The following is a 21,390-nucleotide window of genomic DNA, read 5'->3' as shown; positions in this document are numbered from 1 at the left end:
ATACCACAAATAGAAAGGGCAGAGACCACAAAATACAACAGGAAACCCACATCAAGTTTCACTAGGGGAACTTCCACGTCACGTTCAAGTCAGGGCAGGCGTGTGGAGCCTGGTGGAGGTGCAGGTTCCAGCGCCAGGGGAGGGCTGGCCAGGAGAGAGCCTGTCCTCAGGGGGAGGCGGGACTTCAGAACCAGGAGGCTGGCCGTGGGAGGGCAGCCCCACGCGCCCACCGCCCAGCGTCCCGTGGAGGCCTCCGGCCCGGGAGTGGCCAGGTGGCCTGTGTCATGGATGAACAGAGAGGCTCGGGGCGGCGCGTGTTGGGACTAGGATGCCTTCTCTGTCACTGTGTCTGCACGTTCGGTCTGGCCTGGGTCCCGAGGTGCACATTTACCAAGCATTTACATGTTGCCATATTTGCCTCTGATTATTTCCAAGAAATAAAACAGGGATGATGCCTGGGAGCCCTCCTATGGAGCCCTCAGTCTTGTCCCATCCCTGCCTCCCTTGAGGTGCCCACACCCTGCAGTGGCTGGGGTCCTTTCTTATCTTAGTCACTCAGCAAGCGTTTATGGAGAACTAGTGTGTGCCAGGCACTGGGGAGATCGTAGTGCATACAACGGAAAATCTCCTGCCTTCTTGGAGCTTTTGCTCATATCTATGTGTGTGTCCGTATATAAGACATTGTACTATATGTGGCCTTTAATTTCCACATGAAAGGGACAGAGAGTGGTGCATCTTGCTTTATCAGTTAACTCTGCATTTTCAGGGTTTTGTCGTGAGGGCTGTTTTATGTATCTTCAGTTCAGTTCAGTTCAGTTCAGTCGCTCAGTCGTGTCCGACTCTTATAATATTCCATTCTTCCTTTGAAAAGTATTCAGGTAGTTTCCATGTTTCCATTTCAGCACGTTTCAAACAGTGCTGCCGTGACCATCTTTGGGCATATCTCCTTTGCGAGTTTCTCTGGGAAGAATGTGGAAGGGACATGCTGGCTGGTAGGGTTCTAGACTCCCTGGTTCAGGCTGCCTTCAGTCTCCTTGCTCCCTGAGTGCTTGGCCCGGGAGCTCTCCAAGGTCCTGACTGCTCCCTTGCGCTCAGAAGCTCCTGGCACGAGCTTGTGGCTTCCTGCCCCTGGCACTGTGCAGAGGCATTTGCTGGGCGGATGGATGATGGAGCTTGCAGCTGGCACAGGGCAACCGGTGCCTGCCATGGGGCTGGGGCTGTGTGTGGGGTGAGGGGCTTGTCAAGGGTGACCCAGAAGGGCCTAAGTGGGCCATGGGGAGCACCAGCCTCCTCCATACCCCTCTTTTTATGATCCTGATCCTGGAGCCTGGGAGAGGTGAAGTGTTGCAGCCTCTGTGCAGAGACAGGACTTGGGCGCGTTCCTTGCTGCTTGGGTTTAATTTTATTACATTTGCTTTCAGTACGGACTCATGGGTTCTTATTTTATCCAAGGAGAGAGACCATGGGACAAGGGGTGCAAAAAATTGCCCCCACCATGGTAGAAGGGTTTGAAGAGGACTTCCCAGGCGTGTGCTAGCCATGGTCCCCACAGTGATGGGGCTTCAGAAGCAAGGGCTGGACACAGGAGGACTGATGTGGTTGGTGTAGGACTTGGGGTCTTCCCAGAAGTGGGGATGGGCTGCAGGGGATGGGGTTAACTGAGACCCAGCGACTGGAGCCTTTCCTTCCTCTGCCCAAGGGAGGCTCTTGACACAGACCTGGATTACAGACCCACCAGCTGGCTGTGTGACCTCCACTAGGCTACTTAGCACCTCTGAGCCTCAGTTTCTGCATCTGTAAGATGGGGCCATTAGCACCTGCCTCACACTCAATGAGTGCCAGGCATGCAGTGGGTGCTCAGTAAATGTGGGTCCCTCTTGGGCCACCGCAGTCCTCTCTGGCTGTGGCAGGGGACAGCAGTGCTGGGGAGCCAGATACTGTGCCACTTACTCCTGGAAGCTTGTGTCACCCTAGGAGAGCCTTGGTCCTGTGCTGCAGTCCCCTGAGCGGCCAGACTGACAATCAGGCAGTGCCACCAAGGGGCCCAGAGGGTGCTTAGTTCCTCCTTGTGGGGCCAGTGACACCACTGGGTACTTACCCCAGGGCAGGCCCTGCACCCAGACATGTGCATGGGCCCTAGGTGCCCCCTGGCCTGGGTGTGGCCGGTCATGGCACACTGGACTGGGTGAAAGAGTGACCTCTGGAGCCAGCTGGCCACACCGAAACCCTGGTCTGTGCCTGACTGTGTGACCAGGGAGCCACTCAGCCGCTCTGTGCCTCAGCTCTAAACTGGAACTGTGCCGGCCTTCCCTCGCAGCCCAGTGGCCAAGACTCTGCGCTTCCAATACAGGGGGTGCAGATTTGCTCCCTAGTGGGGAAAATAAGATCTCATAGACCACATGGTGTGGCCAAAAATAAATAAATAAGCTGGAGTTTTGCTGATGATATTGACTTCAGATGGGTGAATCTATGCAAAATGTGCAGCGTAATATTCAAAGGCACTAGACACTATCAACATTCACTGTTGCTGAGCTTTTATTTGAAACCTCCCAGACTCCCCTCAAGTCCCCCCGCTCTTGCGGTTGTAAGAACATTGCTTCCTGCTTAGACCCTCTCTCATCTTGAGTACCTTGTGACTTGCTGACTGGGCTGTGGTCACCTGAATATTCTTTCGAAGAAGAAGCTAAACGAAGCCTGCAGCGTGTACCACGGGGTGGAACCTCTTAGGGGAGCATCACCCAGAAATACGACTGAGCCTGAGAGTCTCTGCCTCTTTGAGAACAATTAACTCCCATTCTCTGCCTCCCTCCCCTCTGCCCTCTGGCCCCCCTCCCTCCTGGAGCCAGGTGGCTCGTCCTAACCCCCTGTCCAGCCTCCTCCTCTTGTCCATCTGTCTCCCCAGATGGGGGAAGAAGTGTAGCGATTGGCCCACTTTCTAACTGGAAAGGAACCATATGGAGGGTTTAGCTGGAAGCTGAGTGTCTACCCAGCCGCTGTTAGGGCAGGGCCAGTGCTGGGGGCAGGAGACTGGCTCCCGCCGGTTCTCTTTGTGAGCTGGGACTAGGGGGTCCCGGTCCTGCCCCCAGACCCCCTCCCTCCCTTCCCCAAGGACCCCTCTAGCCGTGCTCCTCTTCTGTGCTCAGCGCCTCTGTGGGCATCCTAGGAGGACCTGAGGTTCTCGTTCTACCTGGAAGGGGCAGAAAGTAAAGGAGGTGGGCGCTGGCCAGGGTGGGGCACAGAGGCCGTGGCTGCCTCACCTGCTCCACAGAACTGTATTTCCTGGCGACGTGAGAGTGAGCCTGCGTCACGTGGCTCCAGGCCTTGCGGGCGCCTGGCACAGAGCAGCCCCCTTCTCAATCGAGCGCCTTGTTTCCTCAGTATGCCCCCTCCCTGCCCCCAGCTGCTCGGGCCTCCTGCCACTAAAACTCAGCCACTTAGCTCAGGGTAGGGCCACCACCCTTGGGCAGCCTTCCCTGGTTGCCACCTACCCTCCTGAGTAGAGGGCCCTCCCTGGGCGGAGCTGGGTGCTAGCCCCTCTTCCTCTGGGTAAAACAGGTGGCTGGTGTCTCCCTACCCTGGGGACCCTTGCAGCCCATCCTCCTCACAGAGGTGCGTGGAGTCTGCTCAGAAGGCTCAGGTGACCCCGGCCTGGACTGAGGATGTACGGAGGCTTGGGGGTGCCCAAGTGTGGCAGCCAGATGCCCGGCCAAGGTGGGTAGTTACGCTGTGACCCAATAGGATCCCGCGTGAGATGGAGCTGGGCTGAGGCCCTTGAGTGGGACCCGGAGGAAGGCAATGGTCTTAGATAAAGGATCCGCCTTCATCAAGAATACTCCTTCAAACTTTTCCATCAACAGGGCCCTGACGCTGCCACCAGAGGCGCTGGACGTCTTATACCCTGGGGGCCCCGCTCTGTATCCCAGTGGGGCAAGGGACTCTGTGGCTTTGGGCAAATCACTTCTCTTTTCCAAGCCTCAGTTTCCTCATCTGTCAAACACGGTTGATACCAGAAACAGGTCCACAAGTGCTTTTGAAGCAGGAGATGAGGGGAGGCCGAGGTAACATGAATGGTGCCGGCCTCCCGCCAGCACTGGAGAGACACAGCTGAGGCCGGGGACTGCCTGGGTGAGGTGGAGAGTGCTCGCAGGGTTTCTGTGAGCCACGCGGCCTGGCTGTGAATCCCGGGGTGTGTTGACTGCTTCCTGGTGGTGCCTGCAGGCTGGGGGGCTTCTTGTAGGGGAATGAGCTTGAGAGGTAGGCAGGCCTTGGGTCCCCTTCCTCAGGATCCAGCCAGGTAGGCGGTGGCCAGAGAGAAAAGAATGACAGGAGGCCCCTAAAGACCTTCTGATCCCAGTCAGAGCTCCTCCAGCCCCTCCACCAAAGCAGTCCCTTAAGAATGGCCTTCCTGGGCTCTTCTAAGTCCCTGCTGGGAATTTGGTTCTAAATAAGATGGAGGGAGGCTGGGTGTCATCGCACCCTGTTGGGTCAGGGAGGAAGCTAGAGAGCCTGCATACTGAGTGGCCTGTGAGTGCCCAGAGGGGAACTTAGGAACGCCCGCATATGGGCAGTAGCTGGGTTTACAGCATCACTGCCTGGGATGTGCAGGCACAAGGCAGCAACCCTGCACGCTGCCCTTACGAAGGAGCCTGATGGTGAACGTGGGGCCCGGCGTCAAGAGCCCTGGTCGGTGTGTGTGGATGTGGGTACCAGAGGCACTAATGGCCCCAGGGGGGCAATTTGTTCTTATTCTCAGATTTGCGCCTCCAAAAAGTCTTATGAAGTTGTTACATCAAAAAAGAACCAATGTTTACTAAGCACTTACTGTGTGGCAGATGTTGCTATAAATGCATGAACTCCCTTAGCTTTATAACAACCTTATGAAATATGTGGTATTATTATCTTTACAGATGATGCATTTGAGACAACAGAGAAGTTCAGTAACTAACCTGAGATCACACAGCAGTAAGCAGCAGAACTGAGATTTGAACCCAGGCAGTCAGCTTTAAGCCCAACACTATACTGCTTCTTGCTAGCAACCTATTTTATAAAGGGAGGCACGGAGAACTTATATGACATGCCCATGGTCACTCAGCTTGGTGGAGCCAAAATTTGCACTGTGGCTGTTCTGACTGCACAGCCCATGCCGGATTGGGACCTGGGAGACAGTCAGGCCAGGGGACCACGAGGAGCCCCCAGGAGTGTGGGTCGCAGGGGAAGACCCTGTCTGCCCCAGGCCGACTGCTGCCCTTCCTGCAGGGGGCGTGTGCATCGCCCAGTCTGTCAAGATACCTCGGGAGCCCAAGCCTGGGGAGTTCGACAAGATCATCCGGCGGCTCCTGGAGACATCAAACGCCAGGGCGGTCATCATCTTCGCCAACGAGGATGACATCAGGTGAGGACAGGCAGCAGTGGGGCAGGGCTGGGGAGCCAGGGACCCCTGCTGGAGACCTTCCTGGGCAAGCCTGACGCACCCTGGGGTCCAGAGAGGTGGGGTGAGCCAACGGGGAGGTGGGGGGAGACCCCTCTGGCTGGGGCGCAGGCTGTGGCTCACGGACGCCCCTTCCTTCCCCCCTGCCCATTTCCTGCATCCATTCTACCAACTCAGGATGGTTAGCGGGTCCTTTTACAGAGGGGCTAAGGCCATGGGCTTGGGGTGAGAGCCCCTGGGTGGGAATCCTGCTCTCCCTCCAACTAGCTATGTGACCTCAGGCAAGTTTCTCAACCTCTCTGGGCTTCTTTTCTGCTTAAAAAAAAATGGAGCTAATGAAGCCTGCTTGATAGTGTTGCTGGAGCACTGCAGGCAGGACTGTGCACAAAGGAAGGAGCAGAGGCTGGCAGGAGGTAGGGGTGGCTGTCTCTCAGCCCCTCTGTCCTCCCTTTGGCAAGCTCAGGGGAGTGGGGAGAGGCCTGGGCTGTGGTTCTAGTCCTGATCTGGGCACACACTCATGGGGGCAGTATCCTCCCCTCCCTGGACCTCAGTGTCCTCATTTGCAGAGCTGGGGCAGGTGGACTCCAGGTGCCAGAACCATGCGGTACAGACACCCTGGAGCAGTCCACCTCCCTGCACGCCTGCCCCCGCGTCGTGAGTCACAGGTCAGAGTCTCAGGTGCCCTTAAAAGATGACCCCTGAGCACCCTTCATAATGCACTTCCCTTCTTCCTGCTCTTTCTCTCCCTTCTACCGCTTTAAGACTGGATGTCAGGCCAAGAAGGGCCGGCCTCCTTGATTCCCTAGACTGAGGGGGAGACACAGCTCCTGCTGAGAATCTGGTCAGGGAGTCACACCCCATGTTTGCAGAGGAGATCTGGTCTCCCCAGACCACCTCCCTCAGACAGGTGGCCCACCTGCCCACCTGCCCAGCTCAGCTGGCCTGGTCTACCCTGCCTCCATGCGGCCCCCTCCCCATTGCTAACCAGCATCCACTCTGGGTCCACTCTTCTTTCCAACACTCTTTCCCACTTGGAAAGACCTCATCCTGGACTCCTCAGTTGCAGCAAAACAGATTCTCTCCCAGGAGATATTGCTGGGTGCCAGTGGGGATAGAGGGAAATGTTCTGGAAGGTCATTAAGGCCTCCAGAGCCACAAGCACCAGCTCTAATGGGTGTTTCTCAGGCAGCAAAGGCCCAGGGTGTGGGAGTCCTCAGGGTCCAGCTGGCACCCCTGAGCTGCTCCTGGTCCCCACAAAGCTCTCAGGGACCCTAAACTTTGGCCCTGGGTGTCCCTGTTGCCGCAGGTCAGCTGGTACCTGGAGCAGGAGGAGATCCTTCAGAGCTCTTTGCCTCCCTTCAGTCAGTCCCCGCCCCCGCCCCCACTCCATGTCAAAGCCCAGCACTACCCGGGGCCCCCACCCCATCCAGGGACACACCCAACTTGCGGCCTCCTGAGCGACTCTGACGGACCCACACGTGGGGATGGGAGACGAGGGTGCCGGGCCAAGGGTCCCAGATAAGGGTCACCTGGGGGGGAAGGGGAAGGGCCTTAGACTAGACCCCCTGGGCAGCTGGGCAGGGTATGTGGGAAGAGGGGCGCCTTGCTGGAAATTCACATGCGTTTTCAGAAGCAAACAGAGGTAAAAATAAACCTGGGTGACTTTGCAGAGATGGAGCCTTGGGAGCTCTGGTCATCTCTGGCTGGCCGGATGCAGGCGGTATTAATAGGGCTGGGTGTGGGTTCTGAGAGCAGCCTCGCCTACAATTAGGGAGCTCTGTGGGGGCTGCAGGAGCCTTGGGGGCCTAGGAGAGTCAGGAGACGGTGAAGAGGGCAGGTGTGGGCCCTGGGGTGAGGAAACACGTTTCTGCCTGGCAGCCTGAGGTTGCCTGCCCCAGCTGGCTGCCTCCTGCACAGGTCCGGCAGTCGCCCCAAGCCCCACCGTCTGTCCTGGCCTTGTCTGTGGGACGGGCTGGCCAGTTTCTAGTATCCTGGCCTCTCACTTGCTGTGTGATCTTGGGCAAGCTGCTTGCCTCCTCTCTGCTCGCGTCTGTCCCCATGGGATGAGATACATGGGGGGGACTTCTGCCCAGTCCTTCCTGTTTTTCTCCTTCTAGAAGATGTCTCCCAGGGGCCACTTAGTTCAAGCATCCATTAGCACTGACTGAGCGCTGTGTGGGCTGGACGCTGCACGGGGCTTCAGGGCCCCTGACTTGACTAGAACCACTGTCACTGTGGCCTGGGTGGCGGTGGGGGCCCCTGGCTGCCCGCACCCTTTCCTCCATCTGTGAGGGCAGTGGGGAGCATCTTTGAAGCACCTGGACTTTTGGCACAGGAGGTGGGGTGCAGAGGGGGACAGGTGTTGGGGTGTGTGTGTGACAGTGGATATGAATGTGACAAAGGGCCGGGGGTGTGGGCCTGGGAGCCTCAGAGGACAGAGCTTGGGCAGATGTGTTTCTGGGGACCCGAGTCAGACACGGGGCAGGTCCAACCAGAGGGAAACAGGCATGGTCTTGGCGGGGACAGAGGTAGCCCCAGGGGCAGGAATGGGTCTGGGAGACCACACTGGGCCAGAAGGCAGCTGTGGGCCCAGGGCACAGGCAGGTATAGGGGTGCAGTGTGGGTGAAGGGCAGCCGTGGGCCTGTAGGCAGGGGTGGGTCAGGGCAGCAGGGAACCGGGGGCCTGGGAGTCCAGGCGTGGGTGCTGGGGTGGCTGTGGGCCCGGGCTCCTGTGGGTCAGGACGGGGGATCCAGGCACAGGCTGCGAGGGGACAGGAATGAGCCCGGGGGAAGGGCAGGGCGGGGAGTCCGTGGGCAGACACGGCTGGGCTGGGCTGGTGCGTGTCCCCACAGGCGTGTGCTGGAGGCGGCACGGAAGGCCAACCAGACTGGCCACTTCTTCTGGATGGGCTCAGACAGCTGGGGCTCCAAGATCGCCCCTGTGCTGCACCTGGAGGAGGTGGCCGAGGGAGCCGTCACCATCCTCCCCAAGAGGATGTCCGTGCGAGGTAGGCCCGGCAGCCGCAACGGCGCGCCCACCACCCACCCCCGCTCCGTGCGCCCCGCTGTCAGCATCACCCTGACGGGTCCTTCTTATCTTCCCCCCCACACTGTCCCTCTCCAGCTCCTCATCTTCCTGCACCCTGTCTCTCTTCTTCCTTGGCTCCCAGCTTCTTTGTGCTCAGATTCTGGGCTGGGAGGCCTTCCTGGCCACAGTCGTCCTAGCGGGGTTAGAAGCCGTGCTCAGGGTCCTTCTTTCTCCTGTTTCAGATATTTGTGGGTGTTGGGGGTGGTGGCAAGTACAGGAGGCTCATTTATCAAGACTTCTCCTTCACCCCCATATACTCTCATCCCTTCTCTCATCTGGGACAGAAGAAGTGAGACTCCTGCGCCACTGGGAGTATGTCCTCTGCTAGAAGGGCCCTGGGAGTTGCCAGCAGGCTCCCAGGATGGGGCAGGGGCCTCCCTGCAGAGTCCTGCTGGGCCCTGGGTGGGCTGGGGGTGGGGGTGGGCCTGACAACCCTTACTCCTGGGACAGAACTCAGTCGCCCTGGGTAGGAACAGATTGCTGTGGCTGGAGCCTCGCTGTGAGTGAGGCACGAAGTTCCTATTAAAGGCCCAGTTTGGCAGGGACCTCACTGTCCTCCCCATGGTGGCGGCAGGCTCCCAGGGGCTCTTCCCGTGCTCTCGCTGAGGTCAACAGACATCAGGATTGATGGAGCTGGGAAGTCCGCAGACATCTACCTCCACCAAACTTTCCAAGAGACTGAGGTCTGAGTAGGGGAGGGACATGGCTATGTCCTCTATTCACCCCGAGGCAGAAGGAACACAGAGGTGCCAGAAGTTTCCACATCGCCCCTCTCAGCTTCAAGCCATAATAAACACAAAAAAACAAAAACTATGGTTCTTGGTACCCACAAATGCCAGGCCCCATACAGACATTTCATTTAGTCTTTCCAGCAACCCCGCATTTAGTAAGTGAATACGTTAAGGCTCAGAGAGATTAAGACATTTGGTGGCAGTAAGGCACACATACTTGCTATTAAGTGGCAGAACTAGAATCTGAACCCAGGACTTGCCATACAAAGCCCTTTTCTCTCTGGGGCACCAGGGAAACCATGAAAGCAGTGGTTCTCAGCAGGGGGTGATTTTGATCCCCAGGGACATTTGGCACTGACTGGAGACGTTTTTAGTTGTCATGATCAGGGAGAGGTGCTTCTAGTGGGTGGAAGCCAGGGATGCCGCTCAACAGCCTGCAATGCCCAGGACAGCCTCCCCGCCCCCTCACCGGCCCCCCACCACCAGCAGAGTGAACCGGCCCAGTGTCAACAGTGTAAAGGTTGAGGAAGTCAGCGTTCGACCAGTCCAGCACCTCCCTGACAGCTCCAACAGGCAGCCACTGAGCCTCCACTGGGCCTTGCCACAGCAGGAACTCGTTGCTGGGTGAACTTTAAGACTTTCGGGTCTGTTCCCAGCAGCTTGGTCAACTGTGAATATGACACGGAATGATCATGGGGCAGAAGGCAGGGGGAGGAGAGAAGGCCTTATTGACCCACCAGCCTGCCACCCTGGGTCCGGGTTTTCTGGGCTTAGAGCAGTTGATAAGTCCTCTGGAGCATTCGGAGAAGGAGGCTGCCTCAGTGAGCCATGGGAAGTTCTGGACTGGAAGGAGAACGATTCAGGCCCCTGTCTTGCTGTGTGACCTGGGCCAGTCCCTACACTCTCTGGTTCCCTCTCCTCTTCAGAACCAGAGAGCTCACTACTCCCAGGGCTGGGCGCCGCCCCCCGCCCCCACCAGCCTCTCTGCTCCCATCTCAGGACCTCCGTCCAGGTGGTTCCTTCTCCAGGAAGCCCCATATCAGCATTTCGGTAGTTAAGAACCAGCGCAAACACCCTCATCCTGTACTTCTTCCATAAAGGCAGCCGTTGTTTGATGACACAGGCTCCCCCTGGAACTTAACCCAGCTCTTTTCACCAGGAAGGAAATGAAACGTCTCACGTTTCCCCCTGGCTGCGGGATCAGAGGATGCGCTCTTCCTCCCCTCCTCACCCGCCCGCGCCTCGTCTAAGGGAAGAGCGAAGGGCTGGGGGCGGGTGGAAAGAGGGGCGCCGGGTCCTGACATCCTGGTTCCCCGCCAGGCTTCGACCGCTACTTCTCCAGCCGCACGCTGGACAACAACCGGCGCAACATATGGTTTGCCGAGTTCTGGGAGGACAACTTCCACTGCAAGCTCAGCCGCCATGCGCTCAAGAAGGGTAGCCACGTCAAGAAGTGCACCAGTGAGCACGCGCGGGGGCGGGGCAAGGGGCGGGGCTGGGAGGCGCAGGGTTAGGAGGCGGGGCCCGGGGCGGGGCCGGGAAGTGCCGGGGGGGTTAGGAGGGCGGGATCAGAGGCGGGGCAAGGAGGGGCGGGGTCGGGAGGAGCCGGGAGGGGCGGGGCCTGGGGCGGGGCCAGGACTGATTTCAGGTCCAGTGGGTGGGCTCTCTCAGGCCACCAGCCATCGGTGACGCTGCTTATAAGGGAAGGGGCTCCTGGATCTGGGCAGAACCGCCCTCTGGCTGACCACCTTGGGCTTCATCCGGACGTCCCTGTGGCGAGCCCACAGAACTGACGGACCCTAGCTACCCCGTGCACCCTGCCACTCACTGGTCTGAGCGTCTCTAACTCCTTGAGGGTCCCGCAGTCACTCTACAGACATCAGTTTGACTCCCAGGGCTTGGCCCTTTTCTAAGCATCGTGGATGTAGCAGGGAATGAAAGCCAAAAAGCTCTTGGCGTTTTTGTTCTAATGGGGAGACAGACAATAAACAAGATAAAAAAAAGTAAACTGTAGACTATATCAGAAGGGAAATGTGCAGTAGAAACAAAATAGATAAGAGTCTGGCTTCCCTGCAAGGCACTGTTTCAGCAGAGCCCTGAACGGGCAGGGAATGAGCCGCGGGAGGATGGGACGGCAGGCCTCTCACAGATTGGAAACAGAGGCTCAGAGAAGGTAAGCAAAGGGACCTGAGTTCCCACAGATGGAAGGCAGTAGAGCAAGATGTGGACCCAGAACTGAGCTCTCAATCCTTGGCCCCCTACTGTGGCTGCCTTGCCATGTCCACATTAGATATGGTTGGATGTGGGTCCTTCCTTGTGAGTTCTTGGTCTGCGTCACTCTGCAGCAGGACCTGGTGTCAGGGACCTTGGGAGGGCTCTGGGTACCCCTCAACCTGAGCCAGCTGTGCCCTCTCGGGGCCTTGACTTTCTCATCTGAAGGCCAGCCCAGAGGGTGTCTGGGGATGCAGGCGAGAAGGCTGATGGGAGGCACTTTGTAAGATGGTGGCTCTCAAGCCTGGCTGTGCATCGGCATCACCTGGAGCTTTTAAAACTCTCCCAGGTCAGAATGGCCATCACCAAAGGTCTACAGACAGTAAATGCTGGAGAGGGTATGGAGAAAAGCGAACCCTCTTGCACCGTTGGTGGCAATATAAATTGATACAGCCACTATGGAGAACAGTATGGAGATTCCTTAAAAAAAAAAAAAAAAAAGGAATGAAACTACTATATGACCCAGCAATCCCCCTACTGGGCATATACCCTGAGAAAACCACAATTCAAAAAGACACAGATAACCCAGTGTTCACTGCGGCGCTATTTACAATAGTCAGAACATAGAAGCAGCCTAGATGTCCATCAACAGATGAATGGGTAAAGAAGTTACAGTACATACACACAGTGGAATATTACTCAGCCATAAAAAAGAACAAATTTGAGTCAGTTCTAGTGAGGTGGATGAATCTAGAGCATGTTATACAGAGTAAAGGAAGTCAGAAAAACAAATATCATGCATTAACACATATATATGGGATATAAAAGAATGGTACTGATGAACCTATTTGTAGGGCAGAATAGAGATGCAGACAAGGAGAAAGGACTTGTGGGCACAGCAGGGGAAGGAGAGGGTGGGGCAAATTGAGAGAGAAGCCTGGAAACATGCACATTATCGTCTGTGAAGCAGACAGCTAGTGGCGAGTTGTGTATGACACAGGGAGCTCAGCCCAGTGCTCTGGGACAACCTAGAGGGGTGGGTGCAGGGCTGGGGGGAGGTTCGAGAGGCAGGGAGTGTATGTATACTTACGGCGGAGAAGGCAATGGCACCCCACTCCAGTACTCTTGCCTGGAAAATCCCATGGGCGGAGGAGCCTGGTGGGCTGCAGTCCATGAGTTCGCTACGAGTCAGACACGACTGAGCGACTTCACTTTCACTTTTCACTTTCCTGCACTGGAGAAGGAAATGGCAACCCACTCCAGTGTTCTTGCCTGGAGAATCCCAGGGGCGGGGGAGCCTGGTGGGCTGCCGTCTGTGGGGCCGCACAGAGTCGGACACGACTGACGCGACTTAGCAGCAGCAGCAGCAGCATGGCTGATTCACGCTGTATGGCAGAAATCAACACTGACGTTGTAAAGCAATTATCTGCCAATTAAAAAAACAACAGGCCTCTAACAGGGCCTCACCCCCAGACCCACAAAGCAGAACTTTGGGAGTGGATTGTTTCTCAAGCTCTCCCCGTGTGTATTTAGGGCTGGGAATATAGGGAAGAGCAGCTTTAGTCACATCCAGTCACTTGGGGTTCTTTTCAAATGCTGATGCTTGGTTCCTAGCCCCAGACATTCTGATGGAATTGGTCCTGTGTGCCACCAGGGCATTAGGACTTCTTAAAAGGTGCCCCAGGTGGTTTCCTGTGCAGCCAAGCATGGGAACCACTGGCTTGGAAGGAGAGGTGGCTATAGGAAGGGGAATGTGGTGCACCCCAGGTGAGGGGAACGCTTGAGCAAAGCAGGAGAGCCTGGAGTGAACTCGGGGTGGCCAGGAAGGACCGAAGGACAGTGTGTTCCAGCTGACCTGGACCCTTCCTGCTGCCTCGGAAGCCCCAGCAGGGGCTGGTGAGGGTCCTTGTGTGGCCCCAGGCCAGGCACAGTGAACTCACCCATATCTGGGTGACGTGAGGGGTGGGGAAGCTCTGGGGGAACGTTTGTGGAAGCTGAGAGCATCCTGGATGAGGGGAGGCAGCTCTGTCTTCCCGTGGCCCCACCCAGGTTGGAGCTGAGCTGGTCCCTTGGAAGAACATCTTAGGCCAGGGGGGCCGGGGCGACACAGTCCGTGGGCTTGGGACTCGGCACCTGTCAGTGTGCCAGGCACTGGGTCTGACTCTGCTTCCTTCTGGCTCTGAGACCTGGGCCACACCCCTCTCAACAGGTTGTTGGGAGGATAGGTGATGTGTTTGAAGGGTATGAAGAAGCTGGCTGAAAAATAATGCATATGGTAAGTGCTCATAAAATGGTGATTGCTGGGGACTTCCCTGGTGGTCCAGTGGTTAGGACTCTGCATTACCAATGCAGGGGGCAAGGATTTGGTCCCTGGTGTGGGAACTAAGACCCTCTATGCCTCAGGTGGAGCCAAAAAAATAAATAAAATAGCCTACTTCAAAACTCTCTTAAAAAAAAATTGGTGGTAGTTGTTGATAGAGAGGAAAGGGGAAAGGTGGGATTCAGATGCAATTGGGTAATTTAACAGTTCAAGTCTGTCGTAAGGATTCTGTTAGCTGTAGGATCCCCAATGACGGAGGACAGCATCATAACTGTTGCACCCATTTTACAGAAGAGGACACTGAGGTGACTGGTGAACACTGCAAAGCTAGAGAATGGGCAGGACTGGGTTGGTACCCAGGCGGTTTGGCTCTCCCGCCTGCCTCTCCTGCCGCCTTCCCTTCCATGGCCTGAGCCACTCTTCTCGCTGGCCCTCAGCCAGCCCTGTGTTCTCCACCTGCCTCACTCTCTCCCAAGCCTAGCTTCCCACTCAGCTCTGCCAGCTGTCCACGCTGGTAGCGTTGGGTGGGTCCCCTCTGGTCCCCTCGATGCTAGCAGTTTGGATAGTTGGCCTCTGCCTGTCTCAGTCCCACGGGCCCTGCTGCCCTGCCCACGATCTCACTGGGAGCTCCTGTGCTCCGCCAAGCCCACGCCTTGCTGGCCCAGGATGAGAACAGGCCTGGTGACCTTCCGAGAGGGCGGGAAGGACTGTCTCATGCTGGGGTGTTACACTTGGGAAGACCTGATTCATCCTTCAGAATCTGAAGGTGTTAAATTGAATTCCCCTCCAGACTAGGATTTGACGGCCAGTTGTTCTTTGGGAGGGGATCCCAGGAAACTTTGGTTGTGGAGGTAAGGCAGCCATCAAGGGTGTGATACCAAGCAGGTCACCCCTGCCAACAGCTGGAGCTTTACTCCCCTGGGGTCTCTGGGGACAGAATGAAGCGTGCCTGCCAGTCATCCCACTGGAGGTGTGAGGGAGCCGGGGTGTGTGTACACCAACTCTCGTCAATTGTTTTTTTTACAGTTGATCAATTTTAAATTGTTTTTTGGCTGCACCATGTGACTTGTGGGCTCTTAGTTCCCCAACCAGGGATTGAACCTGGGCCCTGGCAGTGAAAGTGCCAAGTCCTAACCACTGGACCTGCCAGGGCATTCCCTCCTGCAATCATTTAAAAAAATTGATTATTTAATATTTTTTTGGCTCCACTGTGTGGCTTGTGGGATCTTACTACTACAACCAGGGATTGAACCTGGGCCCCAGCAAAGACAGTGCTGAGTCCTAACCTGGCAGGGGAGCCCCTCCTGTCAGTCATCTCTGGCTCTCCCTGGAGGTGTTAATTCTTCAATGCCTCGTCCAAATGGCAAAGAGGGCTTTTGTGGCCAGAGAGCCTCAGAAGAGCAGCAGATACTGGCAGTTGGAGATTGGGCTGTGTGTGTATTAGACGCTTAGTCGTGTCTGACTCTTTGCGACCCCGTGGACTCTACCCCGCCAGGCTCCTCTAGTCCGTGGGGATTCTCCAGGCAAGAATACTGGAGTGGGTTGCTATTTTCTTCTCCAGGAGATTGGGCTGGTGTGTCTCAAAATGGCAAGGGGTCGTGGGCACCCGTTCTTTCTCAAATGCACAGCTGTGAGAGTCCCCCTTAGGGGGGTGTGAATCCTGGTGCTGCCGCTTTCCTAGCCGTGTGACCTTGGGCAGGTCATCTCTTAAAGCCTCAGTTTCCTCATCTGTAAAGTGGGAATCGTACTACCCACTCCCATCCCTTGATCCCCATCCTGAGCACAGCTGCCTTGCTCACAGTTTCCTGGGGAAGGCGGGGGAAGTGGTCTGCAGGAAGCACAGGAAGGTGGCCTGCGGCCTGCCCCCTACCTGAGCGAGACAGGGGTCACTGAGCGGGCGTCTCTGCAGCTGTCAAGGCCTGTGGGAGGGCAGCGCCTGCCTCCCTCCTCTTCTCCTGGCCCCTCCCTGGGAGCCTGAAGAACAGGGTTTGGGGATTAAAGCTGTAAACAAGGCAGATGTGGCATCTGTCTTCTTGACAGCTCTGCCAGCCAGGTGATGGCTGAGCGGAGGAAGGTCTGGTTTATGAGGAGACAGGAGAATTTACTGCCTGCTGCTCCTAGGGGCTGGGAGCTGTGAGAGGGAGGGGGGCCGTGTGGCCACTGGGGATGTGTGGGGAGATGCCAATCACCCAGCCTGTGTTAGCAGCAGTAACAATAGCAACAGCTGATATTTATATAGCGTGTATTACATGTAAATTTCCGCTGTGATATTTTGCATTTACTCTTCACAGCAACCCATTTTACAGATGAGGAAAGTGAAAGTGTAGCCGCTCAGTCGTGTCTGCCTCTGTGACCCCATGGACTATAGCCCGCCAGGGTTCTCTTCCATGGAATTCTCTAGGCAAGAATACTGGAGTAGATTGCCATTCCCTTCTCCAGGGGATCTTTCCAACCCAGCTGTCGAACCTGGGCCTCCCACATCGCAGACAGATTCTTCACCATTTGAGCCACAGTGGAAGCAAAGGAAACCTGAGGTGCAGAGAGGCTAAAGATTTTCCCAAGATCATTCAGGAGTAAATAGCAGAGCTGGGATTTGAACCCTGGCCATCTGGCTCCAGGGATGTCCTGCCTCAGGCCAGCTGATGTCCCATCCCCAGGGCCCTCCTGGCTATTCCAGCCTGGCTTTGACAGTTTTTTTCACCTCTACACTCCTAAGGGAACTGGGGAGAGGAAGGAAGACCCACATATGGGATTACCTACTATGCGCCAGGCTGTGCCACGCAGTAGGGGAGCTCACGTTTGCTCAAGCCATCAGCCGTGTGGTGGCCAGAGGGGTCCTGAGCCCTTCCCCTCTGTACTGTTGCTCACTTGTTCAACTGGCATTTTCTCAGGCTGGCTGTGTCCCCAGCCCTGTGCTGGGCTCTGGGAGGGGAACGGACCTGCCCCGTGGAGCTCCCCCTGCAGGTGGGAGACTGTATGACCTTGCGGATAATGTACACGATAGTGTGGTCCCAGTAGTCAGAGCCAAGGGCCTTCGGAGGGCTTAATCCTGAGACAGGAGAAGACAGATCCAGGAGGAGGCCTGATCTCAGAGAGACTGAGAGTGCTGGGAGGCCAGGGATGTGGCATTTTTAAATCAGGAGGTCCGAAGTCCTCACTGAGAAGGTAACCGGGAAAGAACCTGCCAGGCAGAAAGTACTGCATGTGCAAAGGCCTTGAGGTAGGCTCAGGCCTGGCAGATTGAGGGAGCAGCGAGGAGGCCCACGTGGCTAACGCAGAGGGCAACAGGTAGCAGCCGAGGTCCGAGGGTAGGGTGGGGTGACACTGTGTGTGTGTGGGGCCTGGTTGGCCATTAGTAAGGTTTTAGTCATTATTAACACAGAATGAGACAAAGCCACGGCAGGGTTTGGAAAAGGATTAGCGTGATAAGACTTATGTAATAATGGGCTCATTCTGGCTGCCTTCCGGAGCAGAGCCAGAGATGAGTTCGGGGCTGTAGGCTGAGGTGGGAGGTGGAGGGAACCTGGAGCAGGTGGTGGCGTGGGGATGGTGAGGAGTCTGATTTTTTATCAGTTTTGCAGTGTGGCTGCAGAGTTTGCTAAAGGATTTGCGGTGAGAGAAAGATGACAGAAAATCAAGGAGGACGCTGAGGTTCTTGGCTGTACTTTGAGTTGCGGGGGGAGCATGGAGAGTCAGGCTGAGTCATGGGGAGATTCCTTGGAGAGGTGGGTGCAAAACCCAGGCTGAAGTCGGTCAGGAGGAAAACGGAGAAATTGATGACGAGTAAGTAAGGACCGCTCTTCTGGGAAGTTTTGTTGTAAACAGAGAGAGAGAGAGATGCTAGCTGGGGAAACAGTGGGGTCAGGAGAGGGTTTTGTTTGTTTAAATGGGAGAAATTAGAGCATATTTGTATGTTTCCAGCAAAGATCCAGCAGAGGAAAATCTAGAAGCTGCTGGCGGGAGAGGGAGCATGGCTGGGTGATGGGGGAGAAGGGACATCCACGCAAGGGCTGGCTGTGACTGTGGCCCCCTAGCTCTGGGGTGGGCTGGGGGTGGATGTTGGGGTCTCAGAACCAGTAAGGGGCAGAGAAGGGCCTTCCCTGGGAGCTGGCCTGTCCAGGTGCCAAGTGTGGACTCTGCTACACATGTCACTCTATTCTAAGGGTCCCCGGAGCTACCCTCATTTCAGACAAGCCAACTAAAGCCCAGAGATACTATGCAACTCAGCCCATAAGAGGCTGTATTGGGGTGGGGAGGGGGACAGTGTTTCAAGCTGCTCCCATCTGGCTGGACATCCACGTCCTGTTTCTTGAACTTGGGTCTGTGGACATCTGGGGATACATTCTTTGTTTTGTTTGTTTGCTTTTAAAAAGTCATTTCTTTGGTGGTGCTGGGTCTTAGATGTGGTAGGTGAGGTCCTTTAGTTGCAGCACGTGGGATCCAGTTCCCTGACCCGGAGTCAAACCTGGGTCCCCTTCACTGGGAGCTCGAAGTCTTAACCACTGGACCACCAGGGAAGACCCTGGGGATACATTCTTTGCTCTGTTTGCTTTTTTAAAATCATTTATTTGGCGACGCCAGGTCTTAGCTGTGGCACGTGGGGTCCTTTAATTGCAGCATGTGGGTCTCGTTCCCTGACCTGGGATCGAACCTCCCTCCACTGGGAGCTCGGAGTCTTAGCCACTGGACCACCAGGGAAGACCCTGGGGATACATTCTTGAGGTCAGACTCTCAGGGACCCAGCAGTTCCTTGACGATTCCTGAACTTTGCATTTTCATTCAGTGGCCATCCAGAAGTGGTCTTTACTGATTGTGAAGACAGCTTCTCTGCTCCTGTGATTATTTGCAGTTGGAAGCCAGTGTCACCGCCAGGATTTCAGCTTCTGATGTGTTTTCACCCTGGGATCTTCCTGGGACAGAGCCATCTTCCCTCAGAAGGGGACTGAGGCTGGCTCAAGGTTGGGGAGCCCTGGGCTGTACCACCCATGAGAGCCCAAAGGGGAGCACCTGGGAGGGAGTCAGGAGCTCCCCCCTGCCTTCACCTCCCTGCCCCTAAGGTGCTGATCGTTAAGGGCCCGTGAGGCACTAGGGCTGGCTCAGGGTTCCCTGGGATGAGGGCTGACACAGAGCTGAGGCCAAGTTTGGGAGAACAGACCTGGGGTAGAGGGAACCACGCTGAGTTGTTTAGAGGTCCCCTAACCGGAAAGTCCCTTTGACAGCAAGGAGATCAAACCAGTCAATCTTAAGGGAGATCAGCCTTGAATATTCATTGGAAGGACTGATGCTAGAACTGAAATTCCGGTATTTTGGTCATCTGATCCCAACAGACAGCTCATTGGTAAAACCCCTGATGCTGGGAAAGATTGAGGGCAGAAGGAGAGGAGGTTGTCGGGATGAGATGGCTGGACAGCATCACTGATGCGCTGAACATGAACTTGGGCCTGGGAGACGGGGAGGGACAGGGGGGCCTTGCGTGCTGCAGTCCATGGGGTTGCAAAGAGCCGGACACGACTGGGCAGCTGAACCACAGCAACAACTAGGAAAGCAGGTGGCTTGGTGGAGGTTGAAAGTTCAAGGGGAGGGGCTGGCAGCCACGGTGGGGTGGGTGGGGCTGAAGAGCAAGGGTGCTACCGCAGACGAGGACGGTGAGCCTGCTGTGTGACTTGGGGGTGCCGAGCAGGCCCAGGTGATAGAGCAGGACATGGGGGTAGGGCTTGGGGACCCTAAGAAAAACCTGCGTGTTCCTGGGAGGTAGAGTCAGGAAAGAGGGGGAGTGGCCAGAAAGGACGGGTGTCAGCTTCCTCCCCTACCCCTGTATCAGTGGACAAGCTGACCTGGGCCCTCTCCATGGGGTGGGCACCCTAGGCTCATCTCGTGAGGGGGCGGGGAGAATCAGCATATGCCAGGCTGCATGCAGAGGGGCAGCCGGGCTGGGTGGAGGCCTCGGGCAGTGGGGAGTTATCCCTTGGGGGAGTGTGTGTTAGGAGAGGAAAAGGGAAGCTTAGAGAACAATACATACATGATATGAGGTTGTGTGTCTTATTGATAGATCTGTGCCTCCTTGAATCCTATCAGTGGCCCCACAAAGTAAGCATGATTACCCTGGATTCTCATCTAGGGGTATAAGTGTTGCTTAACCCGGTCATAGGGCTGGTCCAGGGCAGAGCCATGCACCAGCTCTCCCTGGGGGATCCTGGGACCCTCCTATCCTGCTCCCTGCAAGTTTGCCTGATGGATAAAAACCAGTGTGGATGTTGGCCTGTCTGTACGTAGATGCCAGTGTACAGATCTGTAGATATGTGCGGTATGTCCACATACCTATGTCAGTTACCCATGTGGACTTGAATCTGGGGGTGTGGACGCTGAGGTGTCCCCCTGGTGGCCCCCTAGCACCACTTTGCCAGTGGGATGAGCACCCCGGGAGCAGCCCTTGGCTTTGCCAGTGGGATGAGCGCCCCGGGAGCAGCCCTTGGCCTTCAGCTGGCAGGGGTGGGGCTGTGTGTTCCCTCAGATGGGCCGCCCCGAGGCCTAGGCCCCGCCGTTCTCTGGAGCCTCCGTGGGCAAGCCTCACACCTGGCATTGGTGCCCTCCCTTCATGCCCTCGTCTCACTTCCTTACCCCTGACTTGTGCTTTCAGCATCACCTCCAGATAAAATGCTGCGCTCACATCCTTGTCAGGACCTGTTTGTGGGGCTTCTCGGCCGGCAGTGAGGCTGAATAACCGCATACCTGCGGAGGCGCTATGCTAATTGTAGCTGTGTCTATAGAGCATGTGTTTATGTGGCCGGTTCTGTTTCCGTACGTTTGGATGTGGATGTGTGTATAGAGATGTGCATAGATGCAGGCACGCTTGTGTTGTGACTCTACATGTGCAGATGTGAAAATGTGTGAGTGTATATGTGGTTGATTTGCCACACCTTTCTGTGAGGAAGTGTGTGTGTGTGTGTGTGTGTGTGTACACGTGAGCCTAGACCTCAGGAGGAATGTGGCTGGGTGGGGTGAGTTTTGAGGAGGTGAGGGGGGAGACCGGGAGGAGCTATGGTTATTTCAACCTTGAAAACTCATTTCGATTACAATTTACAACCTGCAGACAAAGGCTGCAGTCGCCGTAGTAACCGCAGCTGCGGGGGTTTTGACGCGGGGAAAATCCTTTCACTGACGGTTCTGGGGCTGGCTGTCACCCGTGGCCGAGCCAAACGCCTCTCTGGCTCACTGTGCCTCGGGACACAATTAGGACATCTTCAAACTGTCGCTGCTGCTATTGCTGCCGTGTGTCCGGAATTCTTCTCCAGGAGCTCTCGGAAGTCTGTCTTGCTTCCTCCCAGAGCTGTGATTCCCCCACCTTGGCCTGGGGGTCCCTCCCTCCCCACCGACAAGAGGGGGTTCTCTGACCCCAGCTTCTCTCCACAGCCCCCTGCCTCCTCTAGCCCTGCAGACAGGGATGCTTGGCTCCTGCTTAGGTCTGGTCAGACGCCCCGAGAAGGGGAAGGAGGCCAATCAGGATGGATGGAGGGAGAAGAAGGAGGGGACAGTTCAGGGTGGCAGACACTCTTTGGAAGCCAGAGAGATCTAGGTTCCAGTCCCAGTCACTCACCGGCCAGGCCAGTCCCCA

General features: G+C 56.3%; 1 protein-coding gene across 8 annotated transcripts in view; it reads left to right on the top strand.

Annotated features, from left to right (window-relative positions):
• GRM4 (glutamate metabotropic receptor 4) overlaps positions 1-21,390 on the top strand; it is a 115,654-nt gene that overhangs the window by 72,298 nt on the left and 21,966 nt on the right. For all 8 annotated transcript variants that reach the window (XM_027958402.2, XM_042236937.2, XM_042236936.2 and 5 more), the window contains 3 exons: positions 5,257-5,392; positions 8,282-8,436; positions 10,568-10,708. In XM_027958402.2, coding sequence (XP_027814203.1) covers positions 5,257-5,392; positions 8,282-8,436; positions 10,568-10,708 — 432 coding nt within the window. The remainder of the gene's footprint in view (positions 1-5,256; positions 5,393-8,281; positions 8,437-10,567; positions 10,709-21,390) is intronic.

This window comes from Ovis aries, chromosome 20 (assembly GCF_016772045.2).
Source record: "Ovis aries strain OAR_USU_Benz2616 breed Rambouillet chromosome 20, ARS-UI_Ramb_v3.0, whole genome shotgun sequence".
NCBI classification, from domain to species: domain Eukaryota; kingdom Metazoa; phylum Chordata; class Mammalia; order Artiodactyla; family Bovidae; genus Ovis; species Ovis aries.
Note: the sequence above shows the minus strand (reverse complement) of the source record. Positions and strands in the feature narration are given on the sequence as shown.